At 36.3% G+C, this 27,969-nt stretch overlaps 1 protein-coding gene across 2 annotated transcripts; it reads left to right on the forward strand.

Moving 5' to 3' along the window:
- The first annotated feature begins 4,069 nt into the window (after window positions 1-4,069).
- On the forward strand, window positions 4,070-27,748 carry Exo70 (exocyst complex component 7). 2 transcript variants are annotated; one of them, XM_069134205.1, is made up of 7 exons: window positions 4,317-4,454; window positions 8,998-9,196; window positions 9,964-10,505; window positions 19,466-20,017; window positions 20,594-20,846; window positions 26,318-26,584; window positions 27,293-27,748. In XM_069134205.1, exons 3-7 carry the CDS (start codon window positions 10,089-10,091, stop codon window positions 27,562-27,564), a joined length of 1,761 nt encoding a protein of 586 aa, XP_068990306.1. In that variant the 5' UTR covers window positions 4,317-4,454; window positions 8,998-9,196; window positions 9,964-10,088; the 3' UTR covers window positions 27,565-27,748. The 2 variants fall into 2 exon arrangements, with proteins under 2 accessions (XP_046471002.1, XP_068990306.1); XM_046615046.1 differs by lacking the exon at window positions 8,998-9,196 and having other exon boundaries at window positions 4,070-4,454.
- Window positions 27,749-27,969: the final 221 nt, after the last annotated feature.

The following is a 27,969-nucleotide window of genomic DNA, read 5'->3' on the forward strand; positions in this document are numbered from 1 at the left end:
ATAATATTATTATACGTTATTATATACCACTATCATATTAACACCATAATTAACTAACACCATTATATCCAATTATTATATAACACTCGACAATGCCATTTGTGCATTCTGAGCTGAGAGCTACACTACGGGTTTTCCAACTATCGCACTCTGTGTCGTTCTGTGTCGTTCCGTGTAAATTGTTTACTGGGCTGTTGTTGGAACGCTGTAGTGTTCAAATTGAACGGGAGAGTGCGTGCATGTTCCAAGAACGGAGTGGGAAAATAACTAGGCATTTGACAGATATGTATCCTCCGAGTTTGAGTACTAAAACGCATGTTATAAATTGTACATAATATTGATAAAAGTAACAAACGTTCGTTCAAATTATTTTTTTAAATTAAAGAGTGTGATCATTGTACGGTACGACCGGCTTCATTACTTTTTACATTTATGCAATCATGCAGACTAATGCTGACAACGTTAAAATTCTCTTTTTTCCAGTTGCTTTTTGGTTACAGAACTACAGCGTTGGCAACACTGACATTCATTGCACGGTTAAACACAACTTTTTTGAGACTCGGATAAGAGCGACTCCGTGAGACATCGTGTAGTAGTTGGAACACCCGACGGCGTACACTGTGTCGCACTGTGTCGCTCTGTGTCGTAGTTGGAAAACCACTACTATAAGCAACTTACTCTATACCATATAGCCTGGAGTATAAAAGACTGTAAAACCATAGATACGTTTTCAACCGAAATAATGTAAAGATAGGTGTACTGCTGCAATAATCCATAAAACCAGAGACTGCAAAACCATCAAAATCGTGAATACCAATTATCCAGCATGAATCATACTTTCCTCCGTGACGCCGTATAGTAGGCAACACGCGCAGCGTTTTGAAGGCAATGCAGATCTCCAATACGGAGCCATACATAGCTCCATCTAGAGAACACATTCGGAAACTTAACGACGAAACGATTGAAGGTAAATCAACTCGCAATAAACTCAAAGATGCATACGTGGCAACGCCCAGTAATAGGCAACCAACAAACATAAGAACAAGTTCTAGTAGCTTCGAAGCCGATTTATATTGTTACAAAGGGTGAAATCACCCGTTTTGCCCCCTTTTAATGATCTAGTAGTCATCATAGATAAAAGACGTTTATCAACCTCTTATGTCTTTCAAAAGAATAAGGTTGCTGCGTCAACCAACATTATTGTAAAAATAGTCTCGTTTCAGACTTAAAACCAGAAACACGTACCCTGCAATTGAAGCTTTTTCACAACAATTATTTACGCCTTTGATTTTCATTTGATAATCAAATCACGAATCCATATTTATTTTCATAACGTCCAGGAACGTTACAATATCAATATGAGAATTAGTAATTACAGAAGAGAATTATATGCGAAAGCACACATGTAAACCTGCTCTAAAACTACGAATTATCAAATTTTCAAATACCCTAAAACTGTTAAGATAGTTATAACACAAACACCCAAGAGTATTCGCAGCAGCGTGATCCTAATAATGTTAAGCAAATAGCAACTATGTCTCATAAACAATCGCTTTTTTACTCCAGGTGAATAACGACAGTGATCAATTATAATACATATGCAATTTTACATATTTACACGCTATAAAACTAACAAAACGACAAGTAACCGATATGGCAATCTTAATATATAGACTTTGTAACGAACAGGATAGTGAGAATATCTAAGAAGTAAACTACGACTAGAATCCAGTGGATCGTGACCCCGAAAATGCACACGGCACTAACGTACACCACGAAACATGAGTCACCTCTAGCGCATACGCACTGCGATTACCATATTATGAAATAGCTGCTAAAATCGGCCCGGGTCCTACCGCCCACAGGGGAGATGAAGCACGGTAGCCGAGAAGCCAAGGGGGGCTTGCTGCCCCAACACCAAAGCCCACGCAGAATGGAAAATTAAAGCGCAACGACCCTACACTTACACCACCGCACCAACGCAGCGTTATACCATATGTAAAAGCTTGCAATATAGTAAGAGCTAAAGAACTAAGATCACAGGCATACATGCGGCGAAGATATCGTGCCCTAATTCTAATTCCTAGAAAAAGGGGGAAGGTGCGCAAAAGTTGACAAAAGCTAAAGAAGGGGATCGTTCTGCGCAACGATCGACACCTATAAAAACGGCGACCGATCATCTGATCGTCCTCTTGGTTTCTACCACCAGATTAGTCATCTTGTTCCGGTACAGTCTCGCGGTAAAATCCTTTTGCCTTTTGCATTTAAACTTTTCCTACAACGTTACTCTGCCCGAACATCCAGCGAGCTTTCAGCTCCATTTTGTCGTATTAATTTAAGATCTTACACTAAGTAACCCCGTTGTTTGTGACTCGAAATATTAAACTTATAAAATAAATCCAAGTTAATCAAAGTATCTAAATATATTAAAATCAGTCATTCCGTTAAATCCTCTCACCAATCTACGCTGCAAGTCATCATATCCAGATTATTCTCGAAAGGTAAGCGAATTAATTAAATCTTTCATCCAACAATTAGTCCTTCCTCAGTTCGTTCAATTAGAGCGACAGAATGCCCGTTGTCTGGTGTATTTCAATACTTTATCGGTAATTGGTGACCCGAACTACTGATGTAAGTCTAGCTGTAGCGGTGGGAACGATTCCAGTGTCTCACATCTGGATATTTCCACCAGGTACCGTTCCGACGTCACAGAGAAGTCGATAGCGGAATAGAAAGAGAAAGTTGCATATACGACCACTCTGTCTTCGCATAGTCGCGCATGCGCGGACCCCGTCATACTGCGAGGTCAACTTCTACGAGGTCAAAGCCAAAGAATACGCATGCAGAACAATAAGCTAACGAATTTTAAAGGACAATAATTTTTTTAAATATTTGCAAATTATTTATAAGTATTTGATAATCAAAGTCAAATGAGCCAAAAAGAATATTCGTGCAAGATATGCTTATAAATTTCTTGTAAAATAATATTTCTATATATTACGAAAATATAATATTTTTTTCACGTATTGTTCCAAGTATAATAATATTCAATGTTTTATTACAGTATATGACTATACAGTACGTACTTGTGTGCATTATTCATGCTTGTTACCTAATAAAAATGATGATCAGCATTTTACGATTCAATATTCAATTATTTAATTGTAATGTTTTATTAGTATTATTCCCATTTTAAAATTATAACTTCTTATTTATGTTTCATGTACAATATATAAGAACATCCATCCCTCCAGTCATTTTCTATTTCATTCTTACTTAAAGAACGCTGAGCGCGCATGCGCGATTAGACAAGGATAGAGGGGTCCCACATGCAGCTTTCTCTTTCTACTGCGCTCTCGCATTCACAAACGGGCCACCTCCGTTACTCCCGCGGTCTATTTATATGCCTATGTTCCATATCCATAATGATATTCGACACCGCATTGTCTGGGAACACGCGGTGAGCGGTAGTACCATCAGTCCTTGTTGCCTCTACATGGGTGCTTTCCATTTACTGACTCAAGTCGACTTGTGTCGCTAATTTTGGTGTATTCCTTTGTCCAGATTGGCCGGTTACACCAGAAATAGGGACACAACTCGATTTGAGTCAGTAAATGGAAAGCACCCCATACCGACCACTTGCCGGATTGAGTTGCGCGTGCAAGAAAGGATGCAGAGAGCGCCGCTTGATAAAGAATTTACTCGTCAATTTTCGATTACGCAAAATCCCATAAGGTTATCAATCTTTATAGGAATATCTTCAGTCAACGCAGCGGAGTTCAACATTCCAAAATCGTAAGTGGTCATGATTATTCATATCCTTTTAGGGATTAATTCCAGTTATTTGAAATAAGTGATTAACCTGAGATACTTAGTGCCGTTTAATGTTTAATCGGTATTTGGCGAACCAAAACCACCAACCATACGTCTACCTATATTTTCGATAACGAACTCCACTGGCTAACTTCTGAAATTTGCGGGAACTACCGCTCTGACGTCATGTCGAACAATGTCAAGTGTTGGCAAATCCCACTGAAATAGAGATATACCCCTACTTCAGTGGCAAACTGGTGGCAACTGGCACGTCCTCTCCGGAAGAATAATCAAACGGAAAAATAAGGAGTGTCAAGTGTACGCGACGAACACTTTGGGTTCCAAATTTTTTATTGTCCACCAGCGTCCACGGAAGATTGTCAATTGGGTTTGTGACAACTAGTTATTCTTTACATTTCAAATCATGCTCGACACGTCGGAACACAGGTTTGAAATCGAATGCAAATTAGAAGCCGAGGCTACTGGCTTGGCTGCATTGAAGGCGGAGATTGATCACAGTAAACGTGTTACTGGCGGTATTGTTGGAATTTTGTCATCCTTGGAGCAGCGCCTTGCTACGCTCCAACGTACCATTTTACCAGTCTATACGGAGACTGGAAATCTTCAACATCAACAGCATGGTAAATCTTACAAAACAATTTTACGCTCAAAGAGTAATATATTAGCTTAGGGATTCTTTTTACTGTAAGTGCTCGGCGGTGAGTTCTTTGATTCAACAAAATCCCAACTACAATGTACCTGAAGTTCAGATCAATCACCCTCGCTCGAAAAATGAAATAATTGCAAATATCACGTTTCCGATGATAATTTCTTAGGATTAGATAGAAATTTGTTATTACCTGCTTGACAGAACGAAACTGTAAACTTACTGTTAATGGATTTAGCATTTGTTTGTCATAAAGTTCACGTCGAGCAAGTTTGATTGATTGATACTGCTTAAACTACAAAGCTTCTAACTCTTTCTTCTATATTCCGTTTCACTGCATTTTTCCGTCTTTTAATCTGTCTTGTACCAGCAGTTACGATTGATCAAACTTGATCGAAGTGTTTATAGGTCACAATCATATATCAATGATACTCCTAGCCATAATTTTAACACATCATACTATCAAATAGTTATCCAGGTAACATTTACGGTTTAAAAACATTCATCATCGAATCCCAGAAAGTGGCAACACTGGTTTTCAATCGAACTTAATTGATTGGAATTCCAGGCACATAATCAATTCGAATCATTTTTCAATTAATTCAAATGGAGGCTTAGTATAATATGTCCAACCTTAAGGATTAACGAAACCATGATACATGAAGTAAATGATCAGTGAAGTGAAAAATAATGTTTGAAAGTATCCAGCAATGTCATTGGTGTGATTGACGATGAATACGACCAATAACACAACGAAGCTAAGAATCAACTTTGCTGATAGTGAAGATGATTCTGAACAAATTCGAATAATACAAACTAAGATATTAAACCAAGAAAAAGTTTGACAATTAATACATTCAAAATGCTTGAACCATCGTAGGTTCGATCTGATTCCAATGTTATTGGGCCATTTTGCTTGCTCATCTGATCCTGAGAAATTTCTAAAAATTTTAAAATAACCACGTTACAGTAAAGCTGTAATGCACAAGTCTTATGTGCACAAATATCTGTTATAACATTTGTACACAAATATATTTTTGTACGAACGAATCCAATGGTATAACATACAAGATAGTTGGATTCTAAAAGCAAGTAATAAGAGTTGATAAATATGACAATTTTTTTTTCTTCATACACACATTCCGACGCTTTATTATGTAAGAAGTATAAATACTATACTAATTGCTCATAAAAATAAAGCTTTAAGGTACTTTTCAATCAAAAAATAATTTCTTTTATGTATTTTTGACATCACATTTGGACTGTGCGACAAAAAATATATGAAAATGTCATGGTCGCTCTTTCAAATCTGAAATTTTTTATTTTTGATTCTGGGGCTGTGTTACCAAGTATAAAGAAATTTGACAACTTGGTTCCCCCATATCTCTGGCAGCATTCGTACACGTAGGCTAGAAGTTTTTCCTGAGTATTAGGGTATGCTAAAGTATCATTCGACTCTTGTTTTAAAAAAATCCAAGCAGACCCCAAAGTAGGCAACTTTGGAGAGGCTCTTGGGCAGGCTTTACCGCCCCTCTAACACTATTACGTCATCTACCTGAAGAGTTGAGTGTACCCTTACCTTACGCCATCTCCACAGGTTTCCATGTTGAACAAAAGAAGCCCTAAACCATTAGAGGCACTTCGTACTCATCGTAAAACCTTTCCTTACGATGTTGATTTCTTGTATTATTCGAATTTGTCCTGATGCCATTGTATTCCATAGTAGAGATGTGGTCCCATTTGTGTGCACCATTATTGACGCAAATAGTGCTACTGTAGATTTTTTTTCCTAACTTTTGATTCATCTTTATGCTTTCATTCTTTCATTTACTTTTCCACAAAAAAGATTATTTTAGGAATCTTCGATTTCTTGTTTATTATCAAAAACTTTATAAACAAGAAAGTTTCTTAATGTTTGAGCGAAAAAGTGTAATAATAATGCTTTTAGAAATATAAATAATTTCTTACAAAATTCTCTTGTACCAATTTCGTTCACATGTTAAAATAATTTTAGCGTTGTCAAAATCCAAAATATGGCCTTTAGTAAACTGTGATGAGCTAGAGCGCATTTATCGGGATCACGTGATTCGATATTAGACTTGTGACCTGAGATTTCATTTTTTAGGTGTTGTGACGATTGCCCAATACATCTTTAAAAGCAATTATTGCAATCTATTTTGTATATGGTGTTGATTTGATCCACAATCGAAGTTTCTGACTTTAATTTAGAGAAAAGGCTCTTTGAGTCATTAGAGATTTTGTATGCGATGTTAATACCTTCTTGTGCAAAGAGTTTAAAAATTTTGTGTGTCAAATCTGGTACATAAGGAATGGACGTCATATTTTTGATGTTCATTGTAATTGGCTTCTTTTTCAGTGCTATTATAAAATTTATGTTTTCAAATCTTTTTTTGGTTTTAATTGAGGATAGAGTATAACCATTAGTTTGAACGAGGAGAGACCGCCAACTGTAACCCATTGATTTGCACGCGAATTCGCAGAATGAAAGAGTAATAAAAATAAATGGAGATGTGTTTTGGCTTATCCGTAAACTCTCGATCATTTCTGAGAAACTAACGGTTGAAGTTTTGATGCTGCTTCATGAGTTCGCTTGCACGTGCTGTCAACTGGAATAGTGTCTCAGTGGTTAGCATTACGGCTTTAAGTTTTTCCGCCTCGTGTTTGAGTCCTGACCAATTTTTTTTTTTTCATATCTTCGCCAAAGAATGTTTGACGAATGTTTCTTGTTTTATTGATAAATAAAAGGGCGCTATATTGGAATTCCAATTCATCATTCAAAAGCAATTGTCCGTTATTCCGAAATATACTGCAAGGTATTAGGTTGTAAAAATAATTGGAAATCACAAATGTATAATAGCCAGTAGCTTAATTATTGTGTTTATCGTTACAATATTACACCTCAAAAGCATCCGGTGCATTCCTCAGGGTGATATCTGTCATAAAAACATTCAGAACATAAAAATTCTATACACCACGAGCAACGCTTGATGGCACTTTTACCTCAGTCAAATTTCTCAGTGTAAATGTTGTCTGGAAACGCAGTGTCATTGACGCTGCTAAAAATTTCGTGATCTGGTGTTAATTGTGCGGCAAACCATGCATACCGAATCATTTTCTTATATGGTGGCGCCTGCAATTGATTACGAATCAAAGCGTGTATTCTTATCGTGTCATATCTAGTTGTGATATCCCTTTGCTGTGCAGTAAGAAAAGAGCAGTTCTGCAGTCGAAGGATATAATTTTTAACTTTTCGGTAGCAGTATACGTTACAAGGTTGACATAGTGGAGTACACTTTAGAGGAATTACTTTCAACGACCATTTCGGAATAACAGACAATTGCTTCGGAATAATGAATTGTAATTTAAATATAGCACTCTCGTATTTATGAATAAAATAAGGAACATTTGTGAAGCATACTTAGAAGAAGAAATGAAATAAAAGAATTGGCCGGGACGTGAACACGAGGCGCAAAAACTCGAAGCCGTAATGCTAGCAAATTGCGCTACCGATCTGCTTGAGCACGATGCTATGCGGACGAACAGACTCATGAAGCAGCGTCAAATCTTTAATTGTTTCTTGGAAAAGGTCGAATGTTTACGAATAAGCTAAGATACGTGTTCGTTTACTTTTATTACTCTTTTATCCTGCAAAGTCTAGTACAAATTTGTGGTGTTACGGTTGGCCGCTTCTCCACATAAGTGTGCCATCTACTATTTTGAAATTCTTTATTCTAAAGAGAGGATCCGAAATTTAAATACACGGATCGTATGAACCTATAGCTACAGACGTTTTGTATAACATTGAATATCGAGAATTAAAATTTAGATATCACCCACAGCAAGTATTTTTTCTGTACTAATCTAGATTAACAATATTGCTTACGCTAATGACCATAGTGTTGAGGAAGCTGATTCTTCGATTTCACAAGTGAATTGTGTTCAAGAGTGGAAATTGTTGAATTTGTCTAGCAGGAATTATATCTACTCTCTATGTATACAAGTAATAATGTCATCCACGCATCTGTAATAAAAAGGAAGACTAAAAGGTAGTTGATCGATCACTTTTTGTTCAAGATATTCTAAAACAATATTGATGAGACTGGGGCAGATAAGCGAATCCATCGCTGAACCTAATATTTGACAGTAATGTTTGTCATTGTATATAAAATTGCTTGACTCTAAGAGATTGTACAAACTAAAAGAATTTTCAATTTTGTGGATATGGATCCAATCAACCGATGTCTAATTTTTCCTTTAATAAAATAAATGAATAATATCTTCTCGGTCTCGTCTCACGTGCGTTGTTGATTGTTGGCTCTTTCCCTTAAATTCCGGGGACTCTCGGGTGGTGAGTTGGCGGAGAATTAAAATTTTGGATTCGTCAGGTGGTCGAATCGATTGGGATATGCCGAAGGTATACAGTCCACGTTCCCCTCCCTTCCTCCTTCTCAGGTTGTTATGGATGATCACCCAACTGGTCTATTTAACGTCCCCAGAGAGAAAGAGAGCGAGATCCCGTTGTCACCGAAGATCTTCCCCCTTTCACTGGCCGGGCGAGTACCGTGCCCGTATCGGCAATTAACGCCACTGGGCGCCGCGTCACCTGTCTCCTCTCATATGACATTTTAGTGGTCTAATAAGGCCGCGAATATTCAAATTCCGTATCGCCACTTACAACTCCACCATAATTGCATGGTATGATGACATAAATTTTTTCTTAGATAGTAGCACTAATGACTACTAAAACCTCCCAGTTACAGACTTTTTTGAACGCTATTACTTTTATAGTAAAATATATGCTGAGAACGTGTCTGAAACACGTGTATTTTAAACGAAAAAATCCACCGTGTTGTTTGCACGGGTTAGAGTTGAGATAAAAATCTGAAAAAAGTAGGCAATTGTTTTTTAATTATTTCAAATTGATTTGGGGGGTATGCTTAAAAAAATTCGTCAAGATCCTAAATATGGGACAAGTTACTATAAAACTGTCCATGAAGAGAAAAGATCGTCTCTGAATAAGAAATTGCCCTTTGATCTACATATAGGCAATATGTATAGGTTGTCGATACACTATATTTCCTCTAGTATATGTATACCACGTCAACTAGTGGCTATTTAAATCAATGGCAGATAATAAAAATGATGAATCCACTGACCGAGGTGCCCAGATTCATGATGTGTTATTTGTGTGCAACTACTATAACAAGGATTTTTAGGAAAAATTGCTACTCACAACAATGTAGCTGCCTTAAATTAGGCAAACTTCAACAAAGCTAAATATACCCATACTTTTCAGACTCAACTTCTCTAAAGTTATTGCGGTACATCAAATTAGCTCTTAAGTTAAATAAGCAATTAAAAATCCGAAACAAGCATCAGTTTTATAATCATAGAATAAAATGTAGCCGCAAGATAAAAGTAGGATTTTGAGTAATCATTCTCACTCATACATTCTATTTCAGACATAGAAAAAACTTTATCAATACTGGACCATGCTATTGGTTATTATGGGGTTTGCCAAGAGGTTGAATTGGCAATACGCAGTGGACCTGCCAGTTCCAGTGGTTTGGATGCCTTCCTTGATGCCATGAACCGGTTACATAATGCACAGCGATATTTCCAAAAAAATAATCCCAGTTCTGTTGAATTGGAGAACGTTTCGACGATGTTTACACTTGGTTCGGAATCCCTATATGCCGAGTTCAAAGATATTCTAGCACGGCAGAGCAAACCAGTGCTGCCCATCGCTTTACTCGATTTAATAACATCAGATGAAGATGCTAGTAGTGGTGAAGAAGCATACCAATCATTGTGCCAGTTACCAGAAGAGGTCCTTGACGATTTAATCAAAATAGCAAACTGGCTTGAAGAAAGAGGTTACAGAAAACACGGACAAATTTATGCATCTGTTAGATCGGCAATTGTTTTGAGGTCGCTTCAACTTCTCAAGGAACATCAAAGGAGCGCCAGCGGTGGGAGTATTCATGCCACTAGTCCCATGCCTGTAAGATCAGTCACCTACCACTTACACCGAGAGGTTCCCTTGCAAGGACCTGCTGGACAATTGCAACTTGTTTAGTTTTCATCGACATTGTAAAAATTTTACTAGCATGGTAGGCAGAACGATTACTGCTTAGTGGATCATGCTGGCGCTATGACTGGGTCATTCTTAATAAGTGAGAGGTTATGGTTGTAGTTTTACAGTAAGCAAGTTCAATCGCGTGTGCAATGAGCAGGTTCTTCCAAGAAAACCTCTGGGTATGTGTAGGTAAAACTCCTTCAATTTTTCACTCATGATTAAATATTTTTACTAATTTATTTATCTACGGGAATTCTATTTGCAATAAAACAGCATACATGAGAATCTCCATTTAACATTTCTCATGACTATGTAGAGCAACACAATACACACGACAATCTCCATTTCATACTTCACATTATTATAACTATATAGAAGCAAACTCTGAATGGTAATAAGAACATATTATGCTAATTAAAAATAGTAAAATCAGCCAAAATCCAGCAGTTTGTGCTTGCAAATAGTTTTAAAGGATGAAATGGTGCAGCCGAATAGTTCAAGCCATTCACAGTTTCTGTTTGACAACACACTAAGTTTCTCCATCACTGACCTACAGCTAAAGTCCCCAGGGTAAGTCGCAGCCCAGAACTGGTCGTAATTCCCACTGAAAAGTCTACGTGAAATGTAGAAGTTGAAGCTACCAATCAGTTCAACACAATCAAGATTTCAAAAAAACAAAATAGCATCGGTGTAACATGAGTAGGATTCAAGCATACAGATATTGACTGCCCTAGTTATCTCCTCATAATGATGGTTAAAAAGGATCGTAGGTCTCCCCAGTCTATAGGCTAGGTGCCTCAACAACTTACGGTGTACCTGCTCAAACAGAACATTATACTTGCCGAAATACAGTGTCCAGATATTCAACGCATAGGTGAACGTAAGACAAACTAGGGTTAGTTCACTTGAAATCCTTTGATTTCATTGCAACAAAGTAAAGCTTCTGTAGACCCTTATCCCTAACATTTTGCACGTCGGTGCCAAAATTAAGGCAACCATCACAACGTACCTCAAGATCTTTAACAACACTAACACAGGTCAATAATATGTCATTAAGTAAATAATCTACATTAACCCCGTCTAGCTTGGAAAAAGATATGACCGAGCACTTTTTAAGATTAAATCTAAGCGCATTATCCCGGGACCATCGAGAGATGCTGCTAATATCATTCTGGTGTTAGAAAGTATCGAATTGAGAATTGATAGTTTCATTAATTTTGAGGTTGTCAGTGAACAGTAAGAAATTAGAGTGATATATCTCATGGCCAATATCATTAATAAAAGTAAAAAATAATAGTAGCCCTAGATGAGACACCTGGGGTTCATGTGATAGCACACGAATTTCACTTATTAGGAAACCTTTAAGTTGGACTTCTTGAGACCTGTTAGTAAGGTATGACCCAATCCAATGCAGCAAAGAGCCTCCAGTGCTATAAATGTTGAGCTTACTGAGCTTCAACTTGTGGTTTATCTTGTCAAAGGCTTTAACCATGTCGGTACAGACAGAATCTGTCTGACTTCTTTCAATTAATTCTTTTACGATATGATTGGAGTATACAGTTATGTTGACGAGGAACGACATGAGTCCTTAGGTATAGAGAGAGTTTGGACTCCACTGTTGCGCTGAATACCTCAGCCAATAAGTTCAGTTTAGAAATGGGACAGTAATTGCCGAAATTCTTCTTATCACCAGATTTATAAAGGTGAGATAAAAACTCCGCTTTTCAACTAGTCTGGAATATCTCGTCATTGATGGAATGAAGGGATGTATCCCATCAGGGCCAACACTAGAATTGGGTTTAATGTTCTCGATGCAGCGTTTAACTTCAACAAAGTTAAGCTGCAGGCCAAACATGCATAGGTTGTTGCTTAAAAGAAATTTAGGATAAGACCAGGGAGTAATATTGACATCATACACACTGAAAAAATGTTCTGCGAACTACTTAGCTTTGTCAATCCCTTTCTCAGCCTCACGGTCAAACAAGTGCATACAGCCTGGCACGTCATTAGCACCCCCATTGTTGTTCACATACTTCCAAAAACCACTAATAATAGATTCGATACAAGCCTCTGTACTATCGATACATTTTTGAAAGTCCGCATCCATCAAGAGCTTGCATCTGCTTTAAGTTAATTTAAACTTAGTATAAAACGAGCTTAAACCAGTTGCTTTGTATATCTTATGGTATTTTTTTTTTTCGCTAATAGTTTTAGTAGAAATATTGAATGTTTAAACATTTAATTGTTTGCTGCAAAATGACCAGCATGAAATATTTTGCCAGTAGAACATGTCCCAGCATCACCATAGACTGAAATAACGTTGCTATAAATTTCCTAGCATACTGTTGATATGCAAAGCATATTGCATTATGTTCACAACTATTAGACAATTCGGGATAGATCTTGATACAATTTCCTTAATAAAGCGTCGTGTTACTTAAAGAGGGCACTGAGAAGAAATGCGAAGTAATGTCTCACTTGACCAGGCATTAACACTGATGAGAAACCTTTTAAACTTGATTATCAGCATCCCCCTTTTGGCAATTGAAATATTACATGACATTCAGCTGTTTTAACATGTGGTATAATAAGTAGAAAAAAAAATTTTTTGGCAGAAATTAAGCTATTAGTATAGTTTAGTTTAGTTTAGTTTATTTTTATACCCTCATCTAGGTTCGTATATTTACATCTGTATTTTAGTGTGATTTGTCCCTGTCATGCGCAGGGTTGTAGGGTGTTTGTACGTTCAATTGTGTATTGTCCAAGGCGTGGTGTGTGATGTGTATCTACATTCTACTGTATGTCACATTTGCTAGATTTGATAAACCATGTTATTGTTCAAGTGTTTCTTGTTATATGTAGCCTATATACTTGTGTTAGTCAACTCTTCGTACAGTGTTCTGCCTGCCTGTAGTATCCATGGTGTGATTGTTTTCTTGAAGGAATACACCGTAATTTTTTTCGTTGTTGAAGGTAGTCTTTTGCATGCTTTGTTTGCAATGTACTCCTCCATTTGTTGTCCATGTTTGGTGTGCATTTCCTGATTTCAAGTTTTCCCAGGTGTTTTGCTCTGGTGTCGTATGAATGCCGTTGTTGTCGCAGTGCTATTTCAATCGGGCTTTTATGGAGACTGATAATGATGTTCCTCAGATATTGCTGTCTTGGGTCAAGGATTTGACTTTCTTTGTATAGTTGTTCTGTAGGGTAGTTTCTTGGTTTCTGTAGCACAATTTTGATGGTTGATTTCTGCGTTTGGTGGAATGGATTTATTGTTTTTTGGTAGGCGCTGTCCCATGCTGTGATCCCGTATTGAATAATCGAATGCGCTAAAGCGAAGTATACTGCTTTCATCGTCTGTGTTTCGACGATTTGACTTAGGTTGTAGAGAGGGTGCATAAGTTTCCTTAGTTTTTTCACAGTTAGTTCAATGTGTTCTTTCCATTTCAGTTGTTCATCTATTATTATTCCCAAGTATTTTTGTATTTTGTTTTTGGATGAATCGTCACATTGGTACCGTTCTCTGGCACGCTGACATCTATGTATTTTCATGTGTATACTTTGTATTTGGAGTTTTTCGTTTGAGGTTGCTTTGTACGTTGTGTATGTTGTTTTTTTAGTGTTCAGCGTTAGCCAGTGGTATTCTAGGTGGTTATGTATTGTCTTCAGGTCCATTGCTGCTATCTCGTAGGTTTCTTCCCATGTGTTTGTAATTGTTACTAGTACTGTGTCGTCTGCATGGGCAATTATTGTCGAGTCAAGGCTTAGAGATATGATGTCATTGGCGTAGATATTAAAAAGTAATGCTGAGAGTATAGTTCCTTGTAGGATTCCACAGTGTATCGTCGCTTTTTGGTTGCATGTGCTTCCAATTTTCGTTCGTTGTGTTCTCACTGTAAGGTAGCTTCGGAACTATTGTTGTGCTGTTTCTTGTATTCTAATAGTTTCGAGTTTGTTAAGCAGTTGTTCGTGCCGTATTGTGTCGTTGGCTTTAGCGAGGTCCAGGTAAGTTGCCATCACTTTTTCGCCTTTATCAGTGTTACTCTGTATGAGTGTTATCAATCTGTAAATGGCATCTTGTGTGCTTTTCCCTGGTTGGAATCCGTATTAATTGGGTGAGGGAATCTAGTGTTTTTTCATATATTTCTGTAGTCTGTTTTTAACAACCTTTTCGAGAATTTTGGCCATGTTGTTAGTTACTGATATAGGTCAGTAATTTTTTGGTTGTTCTCCGTTTCCAGCTTTATATGTAGGGGTAATGTTTGTGGTTTTATATGCTTCTGGAAAAATACCTTGTTCTAAGCTGATGTTGCATATACATATATTGTAACGGGCCTGTTATACTATTATCGAGGCTTCTCAGGATGCTGGTTGGTATTCCATCTGGTCCTGTAGCTGCTGCTGGGTTGAATTCCTGTATATATTTGTGTATTTCCATTTTGGTAACGGGGGCTAAGAATAGCGATTCTTGTATTCTTTGTAGGATTTTGTGTTTGTTGTAAAGTGTCTTGTCGGTATTTGTGCTGCTAGTTCTTCTCCTATCTAATATTTCCTTTTTTTCCCAGTTCGGATATGTGAATAATAACGACCCTCGTAAAAGAGAGCATCACAATCAGGAGATCAATGCTAACAGGTGTCTCGACGCCAGTATTGCGATGAGGTATCTGATGCTGGCTTCTAATATTCGAAACCCCCTTCAGCACAAAGAATGTACACACGAAAATACTTGATTCCAACTGGTGGTAACCAGTATAAGTAACAATTATTTTGTCACAAAATCTCGAGCAATATTAATTTGCATATAAAAATGTACCCAATGATTTGAGCGCATTTTTAAACACCAATTTCATTGTGAGATAGAACATGTTCTTTGCAACATAAATACATTTGCCTTATTAATGACCTGAGATTTATCGACGAACATGCAAATCAATGATAAATACAAGAATAAATCCGTGAGCAACAATACTTATTTATTTCACAACAACTTTTTTGCCCGAAAATAAACAATACTAGTGAATGGAGAATATAATGGAAAAAAAAAATTACTGGTCACTTTTCATGTTTCGATAAATGTTATTTTTTTTTTTTTTTTTTTAAAGTTTGTTTAATTCTGTCTAACACCTTGTAATATTGTTTATTTTCGTGTATAAGTGATCCTCACAAGCGGGGTTTCCGTTCAAACAAGTTTAAAAGGTGTCACATTAGTGTTGTCCTTCAGTTGATTTAGACACCGCTTATAATTTTCTCCAGAGCCCCCCTTCAATGACGTTCTTTCTAATATTCAAATACCCAAATTCGTGCGGTGAGAAGTGAGGAAAAGAAGCTTTCTTTTTTTTAGTAACTAGGGGCTTCGCCCCTGCGCGCTTCGTGCGCCAACCCCACCTCGGCGCTGCGCGCCTCGTTGTTCGGCGCTTCGCGCCTCACTATTTCCTTACGCATTGTCTAGTAGACAGGCGAATTCCTTCATGTTGATTTAATGACAGGTCCTGCACATGCTGTCCACTTCAATTTCTTCTGTGCTTACTTTTCTTTTTTTCATCAATCGAAGCTTCCATTCGTTGGTTGAAAATTGGTGTTCCTTCTCTATTGATATCGATCTATCTCCTTGACTTGCTGAATTATTTTTGCTACCGCTCTGCCCGTTATTCTCCAAAATCACCTTCTTTATATTATTTTTTTCTCTATATTTGCGTTGCTGTTCACTCCGCAAAACATCTCTTTCTCTTGTGGTTAACATAGATCCTGGTCGTCCTCTTGCCTGGTTATAGGAATATTTTTGTATTATTATTTTCTGGCTTATTTGGTTATTCGCACTTAAAATTTTATTTTCCTTTTTCTTTTGTAATACGTCTGACCATCCACCGTCTCCATCGCCTTGTCTGCTGGTTGAAACTTCTCCTTTCTGTTCGTTTATTGAAAAGCCAGTATGATATTTTTTGTTCGCTTCCCTATATTTTCGCTGCTGTTCTCATCGTCTAATTTTTCGCTCTTCTATGTCCATCACATTGGTTGGTCGTCCTCTTGATTTATTTTCCAAATCAATAATCACAATCGATTCTTCTAATTCTTCGACACCCTTCGTTGAATTATTTTTACTACCGCTCTGCCGGTTATTCTCCAAAATCACCTTCTTTATATTATTTTTTTCTCTATATTTGCGTTGCTGTTCATTCCGCAAAACACCTCCTTCTCTTGTGGCCAACATCGATCCTGGTCGTCCTCTTACCTGGTCATACGAATATTTTATGGATATTATTCTATGGCTTATTTGGTTCTTCGCACTTACGATTTTATTTTCCTCTTTCTTTTGTAATATTTCCGACCATCCACCATCTTCATCGCCTTGTCTGCTGCTTGAAACTCCTCCTTTCTCCATTGTCATCGTAAATCCTGGCTGTCCTTTTGACTGTTTGGTGATATATTTAGATTTACTATTATTTGATTGTTACTTTTCATACTTATTACTCACTATCTGAATTTTATTTTGGTACTGCAAGACATCAAAGTGTCCACTGTCTCCGTCGCCGGTGAAGAGTAGCGAGAATTGTGTTTCATTTTGTGATCCGATCCGGTGTGGATGAATTTGTTCTTCGCGATACACGATCAAACATATCTCAAAAATGTCCGCAGCTGCATATATTGCATTTTTATTCATATGTGATTTGTAATCACCAGGTGACCTAATCACAGCACCGTTTGACTCATTACCTATAATAAAACCCGCAAATGTAGACGAATTATCCACTATATTTGAAACGATACTCAGTCTCACCTCTGCGTGTCGATCTTAAGTGCCGTATACACGATACGCCAAAGCGCGAAAAAGACAATTCCCGTCGGGAATCATCATGATAATTTTCGTTTGCATGTTCATTTTTTGCGCGTCAGAAACAGATACCTATAAAGATATTTGTCAAAGACTGTCATAAACAGCCGATGACAGCTGTCAAAGGGTTTGCTAGATGCTTTTTGTTTTGTTTTCGGGATCTCACCCCACCGCCATCTTCATGCGTATACTATTGTTATTATAATCTTTTTTTTACTATTGTTATTATAATCTTTTTCTACGTTCATTTGTTTGAAACTTTTTTATTAGATAGAGAGATTTTGTTCTTGAAACATCATTTCTTATTAGTCTATTCCCTGTGCCATATTGTAATTTTATTTAATTTGTTGTGCAACTCGGGAAAGGGCGTTTCGGTCAACTAAGTCTCACAGGTGCCTCATCAGTATGACTTCCGGTCGACCGAGACACTTCTTAACATTTTTACCGACTTTTGTCATTAAGTCAAGGAAATAACTAGATTATAGTTAGTAATCTTAATGTTACAATGCAATTTTGAAAAGAAGTGCGATTTAATAGGTTCAAGATTTTTAAATTTCAGTGAACAGTAATGAAACAAAACATAGTCATATTTTCCAAACTCAATTACTTCAAATTTATTCTAATGTTTTATTATGTTGACGTTACCAACTTTATCCATATCAGATATATATGGGGCATTCCACGCCAATTCGACCTGGGTTTTACCCTTGACCTCTCAGATTTGGCGCGCGATTTTTTCTATGATTGTTCTCACTTTGAAGGTACTTTGTTTTTTTTTTTTTTCCGACTCAATTTAAATTTTCTACAACTTTTAGAAACGACTGTATCAACCGACCAAAATCAAAAATTTAATAAAATTCTGAAATATCCTGCGTCAGATATAAAAATTTTTAAGCTTGGACCCGGAGTGGGCCGATTTTCCCTTCTTACTGTTTTCAAACTTTTTCCGAAAAAAAACGTTAAAAAAATTAGAAGTGAAAGTCATTTTACTATGGATGGTTACTGAAACATTTTTATATGTCATATAGGATTTTTGAAAATTTTTCCAGATCTTTTTCAGCAATAATTTAATGAATAAGTACTGAAATCTGGGCTAAAACGAGGATTTTTTGAATGTTCATTTGGATGTATCTCTTAAACTACTAGCTCTACGGCGTTAGCTTTCATGACCTTTTTTTTTTTGTAGGAAATTGAATTCCCTACAAAGAAGTCGTACACAATTTAGCTGTGAAGTTAGTGGTTTACAAAAAAAATTAAGAAAATCATGAAATTAGAGAAAAAAATCGGCTATAAGATTTTTTACTGGCGAGGCGGTTCATAAAACATAGATTGACTATAGGTGCTTTTAAAGAGCAAAGATTCCTTTGTAATTTCCACGTATTGCCAATTGAATATCGTGAAATGCCGCGCTGCTATGGATAATTAAAAACAACAAAAATTGAAATTTACGTGTTAAATGAATGGGGAAATTTCAAATTTAGCGAGTACTTAGAATTAAAATTAAGAGCTCATCTTTGATGAGAATTCTTTTTTGGATGTTTAGAGTGATATTCCGTGAATGGAGCGAAAAAAAAAATAGTCTCAAACGAAGCACCCTAATATATATATACACTTTATCCATGTTAGATATATACATATCTGACATGGATAAAGTTGGTAACGTCAATATAATGAAACATTAGAATCAATTTGAAGTAATTGAGTTTGGAAAATATGACCATGTTTTGTTTCATTACTGTTCATTAATATTCAAAAACCTTGAACCTGTTAAATAGCATCTCTTTTCAAAATTGCATTGTAACATTAAAATTACTAACTATAATCTAGTTATTTCCTCGACTTAGTCACAAAACCTGTACCACGAGCATAAGCACCTAGAAACTTCTACATAGTATTGTAGGATGTTTACAAAGATCAGCAATTACGTCACGTAGACAAGGGCTTATGTGAACACTACTTGTTGTCACAATATACTTCGCAGCTCACGATATCCGGGTAGTAGATATCTGTTTTTATTTAAAGCTTAACAGTCTTCTAAATACACTACCTAATATTACAGAGAGCCAAATTTCCGCACAGGCATTCTCTAGCTGCACAGGAGAATGCTGGACGAAGAGCATCACGAAGATTGCAACATGTGCTGGAGAAAAAAGCTACCTTAATGTTATTCAAAGCTTCACAAACAACAGGATTAGGACTCTCTTTACCCTCGTCTCGACGATCACAGCCCCAGCTCTCTGGTTGTGTACCGGAAGATGCCGCGCCAGATGAGCAAGAAATGGAAAATTACCTGTTGCTAGCTGCTGGTCTCCACAAACTTATGCAGGCTGAACGAGGTCTCCTCGCTCGTATACTGTCTCAAGCTTCGTGTCCTCAGGTGCTAGAAGCTACCGTACGTGATGCCATGGACTTCGTAGCACATGACGGTGAAAGCATTGCTGCACGAGCTAAGAGATGTATCGCGAGACGTGATTTTTCTGCGGTTTTAGTTGTCTTTCCGATCCTGAAACATCTTAGTGAATTGCGACCTGATTTGGAGAGAACTGTAGAAGGCTGTGACTACGCGCTAAGGTCCAAATTTGCTTCGGTACTCAACACTTTGAATTCCACGGTGTGTCAAATATACATGTCTTTTAAGTAAGCTTCTGAAATCTTTTGAACTCGCTTTTTTTTTAATAGTATCACACGAGCGGAAGTTACCTCATTTTTTTCAACCGATTAAAATCTGAAGGTAGCTTTTAGTTCCTTTCATGTGAGAATCTTATGGCAGAATAGTGAACTTAGCAATCGCTATATAATTGGACCAAACTCCAGCTCAGGCATAGTTGCGCAGTGAGAAGTATTTTTAATTAATTTCTTTAAATAAATAATCAACAAATATAATATGTATGAAATGATGATAGGTGATATGCCAGTAACAGTCAATAATAAAGAATAATAGTTACTAATAACATCAATGGATGGTTTATAGTTTAGATGCAGGAGAACATTATAGAAAATTACGTTGCATTAGCAATAAATTCAGAATTTAAAATATTTGTGGCCAAAGTGGTGATTCAATAATAAAAGTGATTGGGCCAATAATTCTGGTTTGATATTGAGGTATCTTCCCTTCTTAGTAGGCTCGGTAATTATTATATTGCTAATCTTCTAAACCTAAAATTTAATTTTTCTTATTGACATTAAGGGTGCCAAGGCATTGGAAGATTTCGCTGAGAATGTACGAAATGATTCAGGCACTGCTTTACCTAAGGACGGAACAGTTGCCGAGAGTACAAGTAATGTTCTAGTCTTTTTGGAACATCTTGCTCAATGCTCTGATACAGCTGGAACTGTCTTAAAGCGCGGCACTGGTACGGATTCGTCATATGGAAACGCATTGACTTCATCGTTGCAGCAAGGAGAGGAAAACCAAAGAATACTACTTGGAGTATATATCAGTTAGTAATTCTTTCTTATCAAACTTATTCTGAGTTATGACTTATACTCTCAGTCCATTACTTGCAATCAGGTCACTAGTAAGTTGATAATCATTATTTCTACATCTGAGCGGATCTACGTCACCCCACTTGAAGTAATATAAAAAAAAAAAATGATTAAAACAGATCTTTTTGTACAATTCAACATACTCGTAGTTTCTGCTGCAAAAAAAAAATGTTCCAAGTTGCCAGTTCTTTAAAGAAATTTAAATTTTGCCGATTATAATTTACTCTGTTTCTCTTAATTTTCCCATATTTGGATATACTAATGGTGTAGTCAATATTTTCCGACCAATTTGATAATAAATGTTATAGAAATTACAACTCACTTGGGATCAATCAATACCTCAATCGATCTATTTAACTTAGAAAAATTACCATAATTCATTGCCAAAGTTGAATTATACTGACGATGAGATACAAAGAAATATAAATCCAATAAATAAAATTCAACAAGTCGATATTGACAGATTCAATGATGCTTCAGAGAAGGGTTATAAGCATGTATTTATAGCATGTTAGAAAATTCACAAGAAAAATTCATTTCGCACATTCTGTACTGTAGAGAAAAGATGGCCCCTCTGAAAATAATGACATTACTCAGACTGGAGTTTAGTGTTAGCGCAACGTTGTTCCTCTCTCGGTTAGTGAGAGCATATTGAAAGGCATTACGAAACTAGGTAAAATGCTAGGTCAACTGTTAAAGAAAAAACAGTTCATATGATTGAAGGTCCAAACATGCATTACGGGCCCTACGCAGTCCACTCATTTTACAAACTTACAAATTGATATTTGATCTTCATGTGATGTTTAAACTGAGCGCGTAAAATGATTGAATTTAAAATCCTATTGGTTCTTTCCTGTCTCAGGAAAGGCTGCTATTGGTCAAGTATTTTGACTTCAAGTGTGTGAAATAGTAGTATCACTGAATTTGATAGTTATCTCAACAAAATATCTTCTTTATTTATCTTGCGAACTTTAAGAACAATCCTAAATATTTCATGTACAATTCCCTGCTCATCAGAGCTTTCTACAGTAAAAAATGGCGTTTCTCTGATGAGTAAATGTGAAATCAGAATATTAATTCAAATACAGTCGAACCTCCGAATAAGACACCAGAAGCCCCTAAGGGGAACAGTTTTTCTTATATATCGCATACCCCCACCCGGCGCGCGCTCCGTGCTCGCTACCTCTGTCTGTCTCTCTCACTCTTTCCCTTCAAGGATGGTTTCTTAACCAGAGGTTTCGCGCACGAAAGTCTCGAGCTCGGAGTTCGAGTCAGAGTGGGGGAAGCGCTCGAGTGAGGAACTGGGGAAAGTTTCTTATTGCCGGGTTTCTTATTCGGAGGTCGGACTGTAGCTAGGATTCCTCAATTTTTCAAGAATTTATCAGAATTTTTTTTTATCATGTCACTGAAAACATTTCAAGGCGCACAATATCATAATCTGCAGCCTGTGCTTGGGTCTGACGTAGATGTCGTTCGTATACACTCATGGAAAAAATTAACGAACCTCCAAGTTTTCGATCGAAAACCGATCCAACTTTGAAACACTGTAATTTTGCGTAAATTGCAAGTAAAAAGTTCCCTGATTTAGTCTGTACGCATTCTTTCTCAAGTAATTCTATCTTTAACCCTTATGTGCGCACCCAAGTTCTCCTACGCTGATGCGCACCCGCAGTACCCGAGTACCCACCTCCAGTTTTAATTACTTTTTGAGTTCAGATGTGAACAGAATCATTATAAATCGATTTACTTAATTGAGTAAACATAATTAAAAAGTAATTAAGCTATATTTACATTCAAAAGTAGTGTGTAGTTGCCACAAAGAGAGATCGAAGAAGGGAATCTCGAGTACTCCACAGTCAATTATTGGCTTTATCAAGCAGCAGATATTGCAAATGTTTGTGGCAGTGGCAGTTAGATAGCATCCCCCCTTGCCAAGCATACAAGGGCCCAGCAGTGACGCATTTGCTCAGTTAGGAACATTTATTAACATTAACATTGATTTACAGATGAATATATCAAATTTTTCTCTAGTGGGTACCCGGGATCCTGGGTGCCCCCTGGGACTACCGTTCTTCAAGTTAATTTTTTTATTGCAAAAATTTTTTTTTCGAAATATAGCCATGAGAATCTCTTCGTGAAGAGTTAAACTTCCTAGATCCGGAGGCTCAGATTGAAAAAAAAATTTCAAAGAATTACAAGCAAAAATGTGACGAGGTGGATACCCGGGTCCCCAGGTGCGCACATAAGCGTTAAGTTACCCATGTGAAATTTGTAACATGAACCTTTGACTACGTACGGTCATATGCAATAATCAGAATTTTTGTTTCTATTTTCGTAATAGCCATTTTGTAGCTTCGAGTTTTCCCTTTAAATTTTTTTAATTTCTTTCGTATTTTTTCTCGCTAAGTTATTGAATAAAAAAGTAAAAAATAGTATTCGAAAAACTTTGGTTTTTATGTAACAAGTGAAAAAACCTTGGTTAATGCTAATGCCGGAGGTAAGCATACAGTCGGTGTTTTTCGTTTGATCTTCAATATCTTCAATATTAAAGAACATAAGAAAATTTTAAAATATATAAATTTTAGAAATGCTCCCGACGGGAAATCTCTATTCTTCGAAATGGTTAGACGGGAAAACATGATCGCATTTTTACGGCAGCTGTGTAAAGCTTAAATTTCAATCACCGAATTTTAAGGACGATCTTTGGAAAGTTCTCAAATTTGCCAGTGATGTTGAGGATAATTTTTGATGAAAGATTCCAAACGGCGACATTCGGGTTCAATCTCATTTTTCTTTAAATTTCTGCACAATGGTTTCTTCATTTGTTGCGTGAGATCAAAATTGTTGGGAAACTGTTGTTTTTTATATAGGATATTTAGTCAAGAAAAAATTGCAATCAAAAATTAAAAAAAAAAAACCTCATGAAGGGAAATCTACTGGCTACAAAATGGCTATCGTGAAAACCTAACAAAAAAAATTGTTTCATGAAGTCGAAGATTTACTTTACAAATTTGGCATGAGTAACTTAAAAGCTAAGATAACTCAAGATAAGCCGGTTTGGGCTGACTGTGAGCCAGCCTTTGAACTTCCCGTTTTCAAACTCTTCTCGAGCTGCAATAATAATAACATATTTATAATATCACATTTATTTATTTATATTTAAATCAATACTGAGCGTTTTGAACATTTATATTTATACAACACATTGAGACAAAATCCCGAACGGATTGTGACACTATTTAACAAGCTTACCGTGGGCAAAGCTTAATGATTATACTATATCATTATTTTCATATTTTACTAAAAATTAAATTTTCTATCGAATATTAATTGCAATCCGCTGTGACATCATATAATAATCTCATTGCCCACACTGGTGGTGGATTCTAACACAACGAACACAAAACAAAACACGCCGGCTATGTCGTGACGTGCAGTTCATCTTTAAATGTAAACCAATACTGTTTCCCTTACGCGTGAACTCGGTGTGGTTAGGGGCGTCAACTAATTACGTGAACTTAAAATGGGGGGAAGGGGTTCGGCGAAATCACTAAATCTCACTTAAACGGCGGTGGGGGGTTACTGAAAATTTTATGCATACTGTTTAATTCAGAGAATACACATTATTATAACATATCAAATTTTGTATTACAAAATCAATCCCAGGCATGGACAATATTTAATATTGTCTAATAGGTATTTAGCGATATCAAGCAAAATACACGAGCATGTGAAATGAAATTAATTATTTAAAAAATTATAAGATAAATCTCACGGAGGGGGGAGGGGGGCGACATACGGGAAAACAACCCAATCATTCTTTTATGCAACGTGCCGTTGATATCAATTTGGTTATTGCACAAATTTTTCTGTGCAACCAATTTTTCAAACATCAGCTGGATAAAGGGTTTTTACAGTCACTAATTACGAATCTGGAATCAGATTTCCAAAATTCAAAATGGCGGACCGAAATCCAAAAAGTAATTCGATTGGGATGAAACTAGGTACTCGGAAGTTTTCGAGGTCGCTGATCGCGAATCTAAACTCGAGATTTCAAAATTCAAAATTGCGGACCGAAATCCAAAAATTCATTCGATTGGAATGAAACTCGGCACTCGGTACATTTTTATTTTATTTTTTGGAAATTTGTTAAACCTTTAATTCAAAAAGTACTGAACCAATCAAAGCCAAAATCTAATCAGTTCTAAGTTTGGACATGCCGCGTCGATTGAGACCAAAATCATTGAAATCCAGTCACTCGTTCTTCAGATATTGTCAGACAAAAAAATTGATCACATGCTTACGTACATACATACACATACACAGACGTCCATCCGAAAGTGGTCAGAGGTGATTCTCTAGATCTTGAAACGTCGAGATCTAGTGAAAACTCGACTTTTCATTTTCCGGTGATTACAATAACTTCATTTTTTCTCCGAAAACGGAGAAACAGGAAGTTAAAAAACTGCGAATACACTAAATCTAGAAAATGGAGCTTGAAGCCAAAATTTTTAACTTGACACTAGGTTTTGATTCAACTTTCTACTTGAAATTTATCCAAAGTTACAGCGTTTCAGAGTTGGACCGTTTTTCGGGGAAAAATGGGGGGGTGAGACTCGTTAATTTTTTTCACGTGTGTATTTCAAATATCAAATGGCTCAATTTGATTTACAGATTCCAAACTTACTACTTTAGCGTAACATGTATCATATTGTATTTATAAGAATCGCAGGGTGAGGACAAAATCAGGAGATTAGGAACTCTGGAAATTCTCAGAGAAATTTTGGGCTCGGGGAAATTCAGGTAAAGTTCAGGAAAATTCTTCACATTTTCATAAACTCAGGGAAATGTTACAAAGATATTTCTATTTTGTTTCTCAGAATCATTTCAGTTATAATCATAAATCGTCATCGCTCTATGTATATTTTTATTTTTTTCTTTCTTATTGTTACTCTCTTTTATGATTAGTGTCACTGTCATAAAGTATGGTTTCTGAATAAATTTTTTGTTGTCTGAGGACCCCCTCCCCATTAGAGCCGAAAGGTAATACACGTCAATTTCATAATTTTATTGACCTGCCGACGCTGAAAAAAAAAATTTTAATATAATCATAATAACTAACGTCAAATAAAATATTTATTCGTTTCAAATAGAACAAAATAATTTTCGATTTTCTCATTGGTGTCAAATCTGCTTCATTTTACTTCACCATTCTCTACAAGTTATCTTGAATATCATTTACAATAAAATTTTCATAGCAATAGCAACAGGTATTAATGGTGAAAAAATGGCAAGAAACATTCTGAAAATGTGCTCTGGAAATCAGGGAAATCTCAAGAAATTTGTACTCTGATTTCTGTCACCACCCTGACTTTTGTTTAAATAAAAATTAACAAGATTTTTTTGTCCGTATTGCATAATACAGAAAAGGTCCTTGCACAACTTAATTTGGCTCTCGTGAACAGAAGTGATATGTCCTATTCTGACGTAGCATTACGAATGCTTTTCCGTTTAAACAATCACAACCATGTGATAAATGCATTGCGTCGGAGCTCACTGATGGAGTTACTACTATTAGCTGAACCATCAGCTGAAACAACTTACCAGGATTTATTGGCTCGGGACAAAATCAATTACGTCGCAGCCACATTTGCCAAAGCAATTACGCATATTGAATTAACCGATGACTTGGGTAAGATTCATGAAGTACCTTAATAAAGTTGTCGAGTTAAGATGAAACAGTCGTTCCGACTCTAAACTATCTCCAACAAACTACAATATTATACAAAAAATGCTATCCACAAATTACGGTCATGTTCTAAATTCCCGAAAAATCATGGAAATTTTGTCGAAACGAAACGATTAATTCGAAATCAAAGGTACTGAATCTGAATGCCAATTGACTTCTGTAGGCAAACTATAAATGTCTAGTTAATAGTGAAGTCCTTGGATAAGGAGTCAAACAGGCCCAGGTTCAATTCTCAGTATTGCTGATATTTTGCCTATCACAAGTTTTCTCAAAGTTACCAGTAATTTCCGATTAAAATAATATCGCATAATATCTTATTTTTTCATATAATCGATTGATCAAGTGTTTTTCTAATTCATCAATTACTCGGTTGCGCGAAAAATAACTAAGCGGAAACCGGTTAGTTCGAAATACCAGTTATTCCATCAATCGGAAAATCGCTTAATCGATCGATCAATTAGTTGAAGAAACAATTAATTGAAATTTATGACTAAACGATTAATTGCACAGCCTTGGTACTTGGGAGTACTATTAAATCATAACTATCATAAAAATTTTACATTGTAAAAACGGGGTGCCTTATATAATAATTCTAATATATATATATACACAAATATTTCTTGTGATCCGAATTGTACATTTTTTTTACAGATTTAGGGTCCAAAGTCATAAAAGAGCGATTCACAGGGTTTACGAGAGAATTTGAAGAAACTGCGAAGTGTCAGCGTTCTTATTCAGTTCCAGATGCCCGACTCCGGGATGAGTTACGCCATGACTTACGAGAATCACTGTTGCCACTGTACAGTATATTTTATGCTAAATATCGCGGTATCCCATTCTCCAAAAATCCTGCAAAACATGCTAAATATACACCGGAACAAGTTACTTCTATCATAGGAACATTTTTTGATACTGCTGCATAACCAAATCAAACAGATATTCTGATATACAATAGTTGACGCAAAGAATACTAGAATCTATTAATTCTTTTTAAAATTAGACTCGTTCAAGCATTATAATATTGAGGAAAAAATGTATTATAGTTTACTTACAAAAAATTCGATTTTAAATTGTAACTGCTCGTAGTAATTAAATCAGTCCACAGCATATTTGACTACTCAATTCACTACAGATTTAATATTCTTCTATGGTGGTTTCGAGCTTTTGAGGGTATAATTATTGAATTTTGATGTTATTACAGTGCTGCGTCTCTTATTTTCGGGAATCACTTGGAACTCAGAGTATAAAAAATTTAAAATAAAAGAAGCAGTGTTGTATTCAGGATGAAATATAATTTTTCTAGATCTGGGAATTCGAAATCTTCGATG

Source organism: Neodiprion pinetum, chromosome 3 (assembly GCF_021155775.2).
Source record: "Neodiprion pinetum isolate iyNeoPine1 chromosome 3, iyNeoPine1.2, whole genome shotgun sequence".
Classification (NCBI taxonomy): domain Eukaryota; kingdom Metazoa; phylum Arthropoda; class Insecta; order Hymenoptera; family Diprionidae; genus Neodiprion; species Neodiprion pinetum.